The 12,946-nt window shown below is 40.3% G+C and overlaps 3 protein-coding genes across 4 annotated transcripts; 1 reads left to right on the plus strand and 2 right to left on the minus strand.

Annotated features, from left to right (window-relative positions):
- The first annotated feature begins 497 nt into the window (after positions 1–497).
- Positions 498–4,532, plus strand: LOC131025254 (serine/threonine-protein phosphatase PP2A catalytic subunit). Its single transcript, XM_057954923.1, has 6 exons — positions 498–1,133; positions 2,122–2,236; positions 3,098–3,206; positions 3,287–3,364; positions 3,820–4,011; positions 4,098–4,532. The coding sequence occupies exons 1-6, from the start codon at positions 881–883 to the stop codon at positions 4,269–4,271; spliced, it is 921 nt and encodes a 306-aa protein (XP_057810906.1). The 5' UTR covers positions 498–880; the 3' UTR covers positions 4,272–4,532.
- Positions 4,533–6,394: 1,862 nt separating this feature from the next.
- On the minus strand, positions 6,395–9,949 carry LOC131025255 (G-type lectin S-receptor-like serine/threonine-protein kinase At4g27290). 2 transcript variants are annotated; one of them, XM_057954925.1, is made up of 8 exons: positions 9,691–9,949; positions 8,326–9,549; positions 8,070–8,204; positions 7,827–7,984; positions 7,523–7,739; positions 7,195–7,432; positions 6,966–7,116; positions 6,395–6,885 (listed from the first exon to the last, which is right to left on the minus strand). In XM_057954925.1, the coding sequence occupies exons 2-8, from the start codon at positions 9,518–9,520 to the stop codon at positions 6,577–6,579; spliced, it is 2,403 nt and encodes an 800-aa protein (XP_057810908.1). In that variant the 5' UTR covers positions 9,521–9,549; positions 9,691–9,949; the 3' UTR covers positions 6,395–6,576. The 2 variants fall into 2 exon arrangements, with proteins under 2 accessions (XP_057810908.1, XP_057810907.1); XM_057954924.1 differs by having other exon boundaries at positions 8,326–9,949.
- A 505-nt stretch (positions 9,950–10,454) lies between these two features.
- LOC131025256 (glycosyltransferase family 92 protein RCOM_0530710-like) lies at positions 10,455–12,656 on the minus strand. The gene has a single exon (XM_057954926.1). It carries the CDS (start codon positions 12,473–12,475, stop codon positions 10,655–10,657), a length of 1,821 nt encoding a protein of 606 aa, XP_057810909.1. The 5' UTR covers positions 12,476–12,656; the 3' UTR covers positions 10,455–10,654.
- Positions 12,657–12,946: the final 290 nt, after the last annotated feature.

Genomic DNA, 12,946 nt, shown 5'->3' on the forward strand with positions numbered 1-12,946 from the left:
AATCCCAAATCCTGATACATACATTAATATATATTTTTGATTGATGTTCGATTTATATTTTTTTTGATTGAAATACAATGTATGAAGTTGGATCAATCTAAATCGAATCAAGCCTCCAATAACCAATCAGTGGTGTAGAGGCAGTGTAGTTTCCCACCTTTGTGTGGTGTAGAGATCTCGTGACTCTCGTCTGTGTACATGTGGCTTATTTGATTGTATAATAAATACCTCATCAAATTCAAAAAACAAAAAATTAAATGTCTTCAAACACTAAAATTTGAGTAAATTGCCCATTATTGAGCAGTCCAAATTTGATCTTTCTATCTTAGGCCCAATAAAATAAATAAAGATTTGGGCCACAGCTAACCCGGCCCATATTTTATACGGGCTGCTATCTTACGCTGGATGTGCAGTCTAGCAAACCCCTCTCACTAGCCGCCAGGCCGCCACGTGTCGCGCACCGTTTTGGTTTGACCCGGCGGAGCGCGGGGCGAGAAATTTCTAAATTTCCTTTCATTTGGAGTTCATTTGAGTTTCATTTCGCATTCCACCATTTCGTCTCTGTTCTTCACACACACACACACCGCATCAAACAGACACACACAGATATCTCCATTTCAATGTATATATACAGTTCCTATATGTAGAAAAAAAAATCTGATTAATTATCAGCTTTTATGTTAGCACGGAATGGCGGCGATTCAGCTCGAAAAAATCATGAAGGGAAAGCCTGTGATAACTTTTCCTAGAAACCTCCGATTCTAGATCTCGGTCGATTCGGCAGCCGGAATAATTTTTCTGTTGTGTTGTTGGATTTAAGAATTTTTAGATCGGGGATTAGGTAGCTGGTAGATTGTTTTTGAGGTGAAATTAGGCGAAAATGCCGGGGCATGGGGATCTGGATAGGCAAATAGAGCAATTGATGGAGTGCAAGCCGCTATCGGAGGCGGAGGTGAAGATTTTGTGCGATCAGGCGCGGGCTATTCTCGTGGAAGAGTGGAATGTGCAGCCGGTGAAATGCCCCGTCACTGTGTGCGGCGATATCCACGGACAGTTTTACGATCTGATCGAGCTGTTCCGGATTGGCGGCAATGCTCCTGACACGAATTATCTCTTCATGGGGGACTACGTCGGTGAGTTTTTGTCGAACTTATTGAGGCCTTTTTCTTAATTTGGCTCTTTGTTTGGGATTTTTTTTAAATGTAATTTAAAGTAGCTGTTTCGAGGGTTCTTTTGCTGTTGCTCGTTTTAATTCTGACTTGTAGGGTGAAGATGTGTGAATTGATTCATAGCTAAATATGTGTGTATGTCTCGTTTAGTCTTTAGGAGATTTCCAGTGGAAGATGATCCTATACTGTCTTGTGTGGCTTGATGCAAACTGTAATTATATGGAGCTGGTTCCTTGGTAATTATTCAGTTGTCGTTGCTTGTGAAGATTGGAGATTACTTATTGAGCTGTCTGATGTGCTGGTGAGCTGGATTTTTCTTTAAATTGTGCACTGGGATTTAGTTATGTAGGCAGAGTAAATTTCTTGTTTTCTATGTACTAAGCATGACGTTTAATATCTTGGAGCAAACTATTTCTGATACGGTGGGGTTGCTTTATTCCAGTCAATTGTGGAAATGGCGGCGTTGCATATTTGTTCCAAGACAATTGCATTACGTGTTGTTTGAATGATGGCTGGCGTCATAATACCGAAATGTTTTGATCTTGTTGCGGTTTCACTTATATAAGGCAAATGCTTACGTGGAACGTTGACCAGTAATTGAGGAAGATTATCTTCAAAAACGTATAATTTTAAACTATTAATTCCCGCATGACGTATGCATTATTTATTCCTGTATGCCGTTGAGATTACATGAATACAAAGGGTATAGACATTTCGCGTATTTGTGGAGATGGGATAGTTTTGCTTGTGCATAATAGAAAATTCCCCTAATGGAGGTTTTGCTTCTTTTTATTCTTCTTTCATTTTTTTTTCTTTCTTTGTTGTGATTTTTTGTTATGCTGCTTATGCATACACCTGCCTTACTAAATGGTTTGCTTTATGTGATCTTCTCTGTCATTCTGTCATGCTAAGTGCGTCATAGCATCTGATTAACAAACCATGCATACTGCAGACCGTGGGTACTATTCGGTGGAGACAGTCACACTCTTAGTAGCCTTGAAAGTTCGTTATAGAGATAGAATCACAATCCTCAGAGGAAACCATGAAAGTCGGCAAATCACTCAAGTGTACGACATATATCTTCTTCATTTATGGCTTTCTGGTTAAATTTCTTTTGATTGATGTCCAGTTCCAAATTAATGATATGCAAATATTATAGCCCATGAAATTGATTTTAATTCCATATCCTCCTATCTGGGAGTTTGTAGAATAAAGCTGTAACAGACTTCCAAATGTGAACTTGGAAAATAAATAATGTTCTTGGATGGTTATGTTTATTGTCCTGGTAATTACAGGTGTACGAATAGGATTGTATTTTTTTGCTTTATGATTTTTTCCTTTTGAAGGAAGGGAAATTATTTTGTTGAAATCGTGCTAGGTATGGATGCTACATTTGGAAAAATAGGGTTAAATGGCTGAATGGCTGATAAATTTTTATAGGCACCCAAGATCAGTATTTATCTTTTAGTCTCTTGTGATGTTATTTTTACTTAGCTTTCTCCGGAAGGACAGTGCAGGGGTGATTGTATCTGTATCTATGTGGTGTTTTAGATTCTAGAGAAATTAGATGCTCTAAGATTTGATGCATAAGTCTCTTATAGACTAGTGTTGTCGTGATCTGTTGTGTAAAATACTTGGTATAAATATTTCTAGCCTAAAAACTGCAACAGAAAAGAAGAAAAAGAAATGGATATTTGATGTTTTACGTCCTTGTAGGATTTATGATCAGCATCTTTTGCAAGTGTAGAAATTGTGAAGGATTCTTCTAATTGTTAGGTATGTAAGTGGATGAAGTACGAAAAAAAATCCACAGTATAAAATTAAAAAGTGACAGAATTAACAATGATTCAGAATTCAAGTTTTAGATTTTGCGACTTTTTTAGATATGGAATGTCCCCGGATAATTTACATACTTTTTCTTACATCAGGTATGGGTTCTATGATGAGTGCTTGAGGAAGTATGGCAATGCCAATGTATGGAAGTTTTTCACTGATCTTTTTGATTATTTGCCGTTGACAGCACTTATCGAGAGTCAGGTTTGGTCAATGAAAACACAACACCTCTGTATTGAAAATAGCATGTTTACTGTATTTGATGCTTTATGATCTTATTGTAGGTCTTCTGTTTACATGGGGGTCTTTCACCATCACTGGATACCTTGGATAACATTCGAGCTTTAGACCGCATACAGGAGGTACAACTTTGTTTTGTCTTCCTTTTTTGTTTCTAGAGTGAACTACTGCAAAAGCTTTCAAATGTCTCATTTTTATAAACTATCATGACATTGTGTGTTATGATTTTCTTCATAGTGTGGGAGTGTTAATCTCCAATTTCCTAATTTGATTTGAGTGCAAAAGCTCCCGTAATCTAAATTTGAGTGCTAGTCTCCAATAACATTTTAGTATGTTGTTTCATGTTTGGGCAGAATGAAACTCTAAAACCTGGTGTGTTAATATTTGCTTCTTTTATTGCAATAAACATAAGGTGGTTGCCTTCCTATAAATTCATCTTCATTTTGCCTGCATTTCTGTTGTTTGCTTTAATAGTGAAATATTGCTTTGCTTTTAAAAAGTAGAGGGCCTTTATATGTATAGAATGGTCTGTTATTTTGTTTTCCATCTGAATTTATTTCATCAATGTCCTTGTTAGGTTCCACATGAAGGACCAATGTGCGACCTTTTGTGGTCTGATCCGGATGATCGTTGCGGATGGGGCATATCACCACGTGGGGCTGGCTACACCTTTGGACAGGATATAGCTGCTCAGTTCAACCACACAAACGGCCTCACACTAATTTCAAGGGCTCACCAGCTTGTCATGGAGGGCTATAATTGGTGTCAGGTTGGACTTTGGTCTGAATGATAGCAATCTTTAATGCAAATCATCATAGTCCAAGCTTACTTATTTGCTTCTGTTTGGTTTTGTAGGAAAAGAATGTGGTGACAGTGTTTAGCGCCCCGAACTACTGCTACCGCTGCGGAAACATGGCTGCAATACTTGAGATCGGGGAGAACATGGAGCAGAACTTCCTCCAGTTTGATCCAGCTCCCCGGCAGATTGAGCCCGACACAACCCGCAAGACTCCAGACTACTTCTTGTGAAGTCGTAAGGTTCGTGGCATGCTTGCAGTTAATATTTACAGTAGATGTGTCTTTTAAGAGAAAAAAAAAGAGTGTTGTTATTCGAGGATTACTGTCGACGTCATTCTTTGTTTGGATTTAGGCCCGGCTCCCGAATTCCCCGTTTTGTTCACCGGTAACTAACCAAGGCACAGAGAGTATTTTGTATATTTTGTCCGAACTCAAAGCTGAAAAACAAATTTATATGGTGTTTCTGTAATTTACAAAATGGCTTTGATAGGATCCAGTTTTCAGAATCTCACAATAGCATTGAAAAATAAACTCATTGCTTGGGAGTGATGCCTCGAATTAGCTTCTAGAATTAAATTTTTTTGGATATTTGAGTTAATCAAATGATGGTGAGGGACGGATATATATATATATTTTGTCTAGCTTCTTGGAAATATCGAATTTCTGGATATAGTATTAGTAGCTGAGTTGAAAGGTTAGCCATAGCGTTTTTTTTAATCAGTTTGTTTTCACCCATCTTTGGAAAGATGAAACATCTCTCTCTCTCTCTCAGTTAGCAACGTGATCTTCAAGATTGCACCAAAATTTGAGTGTTTTTGGCCTGCTTTATGTTCGTAAAGGGGGTTGTTTTTGTTAGTTAATATAATCAGTTTCATGCTTATGGAGTTGATGGTTTGTATTGGCTTTTTAGCTAAGGGGCGTTTACTTTGCATGATTGATAAAATGGATGATTGAGTATTTTTTATCCTCAAGGGTATGATTATTTCAATTCCATCCTTTTGATGGGATAAAAATCAAGCAGAATTAGCTTAAATGATAAAATTAATTTAAGGGCTTTGGATATCTCAAAATTTCAATCTAACAAAGTAAACAAGGGTTAGTCTTATTATTTTTATCTATCAATGTTAATCCTTCAAAATAAATACCTCTTTGAAGATCATTACATACCAAGTTTGAGGGAACAACTAAATCTGTTAACAAATAAGAGATGCATGTATGTGCGTGCGCTGATTTAGTGGAAGGTAGTTAATGCTTAAAACTTGAGGTCTTTGGTCTGAGTACACTTTATTTACTTATGTAATTTATTCAAAAAAAAATAAGAAATGCATATATATATATATATATATATATATATATAGAGAGAGAGAGAGAGAGAGAGTCTACATGAGTTATTATAAAAATTATATTTATCGCATAAAATATGCCCATTCTAAATTCGCTATGAACCATTATGAATTTGTGGTAAAACATTATGATTTTTTTTTTCTTTTTTGTTATTTATGAAATTCGAGCCCTAGATTATGAATTTATTAGTAAAGTGATGAATTTACTGTAGATTTTCTTGTCTTAAGAGTTGAAAATGATTCATGTTCTATACAATAATTATCTAGATTTATTTGAACCGCTTAAATATTATTATGAAAATGAAGAATTAATTTTAATTATTTGATCGGGAAAATATGCAGCGGATGTATCACCCTGCTAGATGAATAGATCACTTGAGTTTTAGATCTCACGAGGACCGAAACAATTATTTATTTTTTAGTGCAATTAATTTCACATTTAATGTAATAATTTTATTGTATTTTCACAAAAAAAATAGTTTTTTCGATAATTTATATATATATATATATATATATATATAAATTAATTATCGAAAAATATATGTTTTTAATAGCAATACTGTATACTCGTAAGGCAATTTTTATTATTTTTTTGGATAATAAGGCAATAAATTATATGTACGGCATTCTACAAAACCAATATTCTGCATTTCTTCTTAAGTGAAGGAATAATTCACACGAAATGTGAAGCTATTACAAAGTGTAATAGCTTCATCCAAAGACCAAATCTAGACATATTACTATAAAATAAAAAATATTTTTAACCTTTAATCGTGAAGATTTATAATGAATATATTACTTTACTAAATAAATTCGTAGTCCAAAATTTGAATCATATAAAAAGTAAAAAAAGTTCATTTTCTTAAAATTTAAATATCACATTGTTTATAATATGTTTCATCCAAACATATTTTATACGATAAATTTAATTTATATAATAACTCAATCCTTTGTGTTAATGAATAGATGCAGAAAAGCAAATAGATTTGTAAGAAATTAATGGAGATATCATGTCCCAAAATTTTTGCTTTTGATGAATGAATGACTATTATCACTGTTTTAGGCCTCTTGGCACAATCAATCTTGTAACCTAAAGTAGAAACCAATGCAAATCCTTCAACAAAACTAGTGATTACAATGCAAATATTTCCCAATTTCCAAAACTTATGGAAAATCAAGGGCACTGATTTTTTTCATCGAGCCTCGAGCAGCGTAATGCTCATCTCATTCGTCGAAAGGTGAGCATTCGAGCTACTGATCGAGGTCTCGATGTCGGTGACGTCTCTCTCCGTGAAAAAACCGGGTTTTTTAGGTTGCGGCAGCTCACCTTCATTGCCCAGCATCAGAACCACCGAAGACATGGTTGGCCTGTCGTCGGGGCTCTGCTGAACGCATAGGAGGCCGACGTGTATTGCTCTCGCCACTTCTGATGAGTAGTCGGGCTTGATGTGATACGACTTGATCAGCTCCAACGCGTTCCCTTCCCTGTGGAGCATCCACGCCTGTCCAAACCAGAGCTCGTTTATCCGGTCCAAAACTCGTTAGGGTTAGGGTTAGGGTTAGGGTTTGCTCGACAACTTACATGTCCGAGAAGGTTGTGGAAGTGATCTCTGTGAGAGAATCCTCTGTTTCTCTTGCCACTCACAATCTCGAGCACGAGGACACCGAAGCTGAAGACATCCGATTTCACCGAGAAGAGGCCGTCTACTGCGTATTCCGGGGACATATATCCGCTGCCATAAGAAAAACTACATCTTGATTTGAACATTTCAAGAAAAGTAAGCTGCAGTCTTTTTTTCAAGAAATCTTACTATGTTCCCACAACTCTGCTCGTGTTGGCTCCGGTCTCGTTCCCTCCGAAGCTCCTAGCTAGCCCGAAGTCCGATATCTTGGGGTTCATGTCGGAATCCAGCAACACGTTGCTGGCTTTGAGGTCCCGGTGGATGATCCTGAGACGCGAGTCTTGATGGAGATACAGAAGGCCTCGGGCAATGCCGTTGATGATGTCGTAGCGCTTAGGCCAACCGAGCAACTTGCTCCCCAATGGATCTGCCACCAAACAAAATCAATCTGATTCCTCAAGATGTGGGAAAGATCGAACATAGATATGGCCGATGAGACGAGACGAGCAATCCTTACCGAATAGAATCAAGTCCAGACTTCTGTTAGGCATGTACTCATAGATCAAGAGGTATTCTTCTTCTTCCCCACAAATGCAGCACCCGAGAAGCTTCACCAGATTCCGGTGCTGCAGCTTTGCGACGCAGATCACTTCGTTCTTGAACTCGTTTACACCTTGAAGGGAAGTTCTTGATAATCTTTTGACAGCAATCTCCTGCCCCCCTTCCAGCAAACCCTGCACTCAGAATTTAGTTTTTCATTTTTCATTTACGCGAACCCGAAAATATCTTCTGAGGATTGGATTCATTTCAACTATCTTTACCTTATAAACAGGTCCAAATCCACCCTCTCCAATCTTACTATTGAATGAGAAATTGTCGGTAGCTCTATATATTGTTGACAGTTCGAAAAGAGGCAGCTCCAAGTCTCTGCTATGGCTTTCGTCGTCAAAATCTTTCACATCTTCGGGCCTAAGGCTGCCTGCAACACAAACGACGTTAAGGGGTCGTAGGATTCAGTACAAAAGATACAAGTTTAACATCAATGGATAGATCATCTTGCTTACCTCCTTTCCTAAGAGAAAGATCGATCTTTTTTCTTCTCTGAGAATACAGAATTAGTCCGAGGCATAGCAAAACTAACGACGTTACCACCACAGTCAAAACCACGATAACTACTTTCCTTCTACTCCCTTTAGATTCTGCAAAAGTTTCCACACAGACAAACTTCATCATTTCAAGAATTTCAAGAATTAGTTATATCTATCGTTGAGTGAAATATATTATATGATACAAACTTAAGATAAAAATAATTTATTTTACCTAATTCAGAAGAAGCCATTCGAATGTAGATATCTTGTCCACCTGCAGACAGCCCCTTGATGTCGACTAGGTCACCGAGCCAAAGCAAACACGTGTGGCCTCCTGCATTCGCATCTATGATTGTGTAAGCCATGCAAGAGCAATTCTTGAAGCATAACTCCTTGCACCCATCGGGATTCATACTCCGGTTATACCAAGAATGTTCCGTGTCTGGCAGCTTGATACCGGAATACCTCACAAAACCATCACTCGGACAGTTCAAAGGTTTTCTACGAACGCACCCACCCGACCAGTTCCCACGCTCCCAACTCCCTTCATCCTTGGGCACGAATTTGTCCAAGCATCCACACACGGCCGTGTTACAAATGCCATACGAGCCACATAGATTGTAAAAATCACAGTTTTCAGTAGGTGCAGTGAGATAAATTCGCCAACTTTGCGTTTGGTCATCCCAACTCCACCTCTGACCAACACCACTCTGACTCAAAGTATACCTCGAAATCACCAAGTTGTTGAGGAGCTCATAATGATAGTAAACCTCGTTCTCGTTCATAACTAATCCGAATTTGAAAACCGGATTTCTGCTTAATCCCGGTAAGCCACTGAAGGTGAGGCCATTCCAAGGTCCAGTACTGTACCTCTTATCTCTACCTTTTCTCAAGACATTTTGTGGATACCCGGTGGGATCACAGTGGTATGTATAATCTCCAGATGCTGGATCGTCGTAGCTCTTCCACGACGAGAGGTAGAACTCCACGTCAGCTGCATAGTCCCAACCAAGCTTCATCCCCGGAAGAAGGGTGTCAGTTGGATGATCAAAGCTCTGCCAGGGGAAGTTTTTAGGATCATTCACATCTCTGACAACAAGGTTTCCAGAATCGAGCAGCTGAGCAATGGGATTCCTCACAGTAGACGACGCATTGGCTGACCAGATAACGACACCTTTAGACTCATCGAGAAGAGCCAAGATTCCCGGTTCAACGAATTTCAACACACCTGATGTGTTTGTGAGTGGAACTTCTCGATTGGCAACCCAAACAGGGGTCTGAACCGACAACTTATTGTACCATATGCCTACATACCGATTCTCGGAGTTTCCCGGGCTGAAAAAGCCCATCACAAAGCTCCCACCGGATGAAACTACAGTGTCTCCGTCTCCGTCTCTAATGACATCGGTAGCAGCTATGGTGTCCATTGCACGAGGCGTTTCAGACAACAAGGATGCTGTAATAACAAGTGAAGAGACAACAACTCCATAGAATGTTTTCATGGTGCTAGATCTCTAAACGGGCTCTCTATCTCGGTGCAGAAAAATCGAGTGTAAAATTCATTCATACAAGCAGACAAAAAACAGAAGTAGCTTACAACATAGTAATGGCAACTGCGTCTCTTGTCCTAGAGCAGACTGTCCCTACTTGACTTGACGCGTTCCACGGTCTAAACCGGAGCTTTCATCGCTGCCAGCTCGGACACATCTGCAGCATCGATGAAGCTAATCTTGTTACTGAAATTGCTAGTCCAAGTTTAAACTAGTCTTGATTTTTTGTGAATGAGAAAACTCAGAAAATGATATAAAGAATGAGTTAAAAGTTGGATACTGATAAGTCCAAGAGACTGGAGCCCACTCCTCTTTTTCTTTACCTATTCAATGGGAGAGTCCAACAAAAGTGACCTGAAATGATTAGGACATGGCATAAGAAATTTCAAAGAAGTAGGGTTGATGAAACAGCTCAACAAAATTTAATGAATGGAATAGGATGTTTTGTGACATTAAAACTCATACATTCAAATGTAAGTCAAATTTCTTCTACTATGGGGAGCATGTTTCATGAGTTGCAAGATACACAAGGCTTCTAAGTTCTAACAGCAAGTTCAGCTCTTTCTAAAGAAAAAGAACGTTGTTTTAGCATCGCGTTCACCAACAAAAATCCGAGTCTTGTGGTAAAACTACAGCAAGAAATTAGAAGCTCACCTCAGTTGATGGAGGCACCCTTCCTCGTGATTCGAGTTTCACATTAGGTTCTGATTCACATTGTTTCATCTAAACTAAGCATGGATTCCTGCACAATTCAAGTTTTTAAACTGCAAATGAAGTTCATCTAATCATAAATGAGTTATGAGCCAAGTCAAAAAGAAGGAATTCATATTAATTCAGTAATCAATCAAATAAAGTTACATCTCACAAGAGTTGCCAAACTATACTGTAACAAAATCTAAGGCCTTGGTGATCAGATCAGTAGCCTAAAAAGAACCAAAAAATGGGATACAAATTGTGAAACATCCAATCAAAGAATCGAGTATTCGTGTGATTATCTCCTTTACAACGCCCTCAAACAGACGAGGCAGAATGCATCTGCCATGGCAGCAAACCAGTCGAGAGATCAGCCAAATTGGCCAGAACAAAGTCCCTCAACCCTGTGTCCCACACCTCACAGAACCTCTGCGGCCAATCAGGTGGCTCAATGGCCTCCGTCCCCAGCCCAGGGGCTCGATCCCTAGAGCCCTCGTTCTGGTTCTGCTGCCAGTCAGCGACATAAGTCGCCACTCTCCTGTAAAACTTCGCCCGAAAAACCTCCCACACTTGGTACTTGTAGTGATTGATCACAGCACTACTCTGAGGCAAGTTAAGGTAACTAAACCCTTCCTTCAGGTGGAAATGGTGCACCACATTGAGCAAGGTGGCGTCTAGCGCGTCTGGCCTAATGATCGACTTATGCCTCTCGGGGCTCTGCACCCGACAGGTGTACCCTACGGTGACCCCCTGTGAGGGAGGCGATTTCAGCCCCGACGGGCCAAAACTATGGCAAGATGTCCTGATCTCCCCAATGCTACTCGAGGAGGAAGAGAGGTTCGCCACCAATGCACGGAGCGAGCCCTGAGGCGCAAACCCCAACGCCCGGAACCTATCCTGCCCGGGATTCGAATAAGGGAAGTAGTAATACTCATCCACATCCATGAAAGAAACCCAACTGCACTCATCCTTTGCTCTCAACGCACAATGTGAGAATCCTGCTTCTTGTGTCTTGATCCATGGCCACACATGCCTACTCACATTGTAATTTTCAAGATCAAGTTCTTGAACAACCTCATCAATCCCATCATCACTATTGTTGTCATAGATGAACCATTTCTCAACTCCTAACCAAGAATGATACTTGATCCACTCACGAATTGCAGAGGCTTGATTCCACACCATTGTACACACACAAAGCTCGAACTTCGCCTCCTTCCTCCCACTCCCACCGTCGAAAATCTTGGCCACAGACGGCACAAGCACGCGGCCGCGGCCACGGCCTCCACGAGGCCGCAATCCAACTGTCACTCGCACCCCCTCACCCTTATCAAGCCCTGCAATCACACTCTCCGGCAAGGGGCACCTCACCGCCTCCTGCGCCGCCGTGACCGCCCTCGTCGAGATGGGGAAACGGAGGCTCCGGTCAAAGTCCCCTAATCCAAAATGACAGCTAAACTGACTTGGGTTAGACTCCCTATCCGGCCTCAGATTCAACCCCTTCACAAACACAACAGCATTTCCCCCATCTCGTGTAGCTGCATACGCCACATTATCCCACGATTCAACCGTCTGATTTCTCACCGAAACCCTACCCCTCTCTCTCAAGATCCCATTTTTACCACCAACCCTCTTCAAATGCACAACCTCTGAGTAATTCCGAGGCGCAATTGGGCACCTCACAATCGACCTAAACCCATCAAATTCATCAACAGACAAAACATTTTTTCTCTTCACAAACCCATCAATTTTGCCGTAGTAAACACACTCCAATCGATCAAGACTGCTCCTTTTCACAATCCTTTTCACAAACCCATCTCCGCCGCCGCCGCCCACCAGCACCAAGACATGATCCGGAAACAAAACCCTTCCCTCAATCTTCATCGGCGAGAAAAACCCACCAAATTCCCGCACCGATTTCACCGTTCTCGAAGTGGAAGACGACAGCAGGGACAAGCTCGAGACCACTAAAACCGGGCGGAAGGCGGCGGAGGTGGACGGGCTAGTGTAGGAGAGAAGAGAGAGAAAGCTCAAGAATCCGAGAAACGCGAAGAGAAACCTCGCCGAAGGCAAGTAAGAAGGCGAATACGATTGCTTGAGGAACCGCTTCCGCTTGCGGCGTTGATCGGAAGAATCCATTTTTTTTTTTTTTTTTTGTGGGATGAAATTAGAGAGAGAAACTGATTTTTGAATGGGAAAGGTGTGTCTATATACCGACAGCGGGGTTGCGTGCTTGCGCAGGTTTAAGATTTGCTGCTTCTCGAAATGCAGTAAATGTCGGAGAGAATCAAGAGACAAAATTTTGGGCAGTGAACGCGCTTTCCTCTGCTGAATTGAAATTTTATTAAAGAAAACGGAACCTAAAAAAAAACCCAAAGAGAAGACCAGGGCCGGGCCTCATTAAAGTGAACGCGCTTTCCTCAATTGCTGCGAATTAGGATTCCATTCTTTCTTCTTCTTCTTCTTCTTTTTTTTTTTTTTTCCTGCGAATCTGCAAGTTGTCGGATTTTATTTACCAAATTCCCCACTAATATTCCATTTCCATGCCAAAGATTTCAATGCTTGGATTCTTGAACGGTACTCCCTCCGTCCCAATAAATGTGGCAACTT

The sequence above is a fragment of the Salvia miltiorrhiza genome, chromosome 5 (genome assembly GCF_028751815.1).
Source record: "Salvia miltiorrhiza cultivar Shanhuang (shh) chromosome 5, IMPLAD_Smil_shh, whole genome shotgun sequence".
NCBI lineage: Eukaryota > Viridiplantae > Streptophyta > Magnoliopsida > Lamiales > Lamiaceae > Salvia > Salvia miltiorrhiza.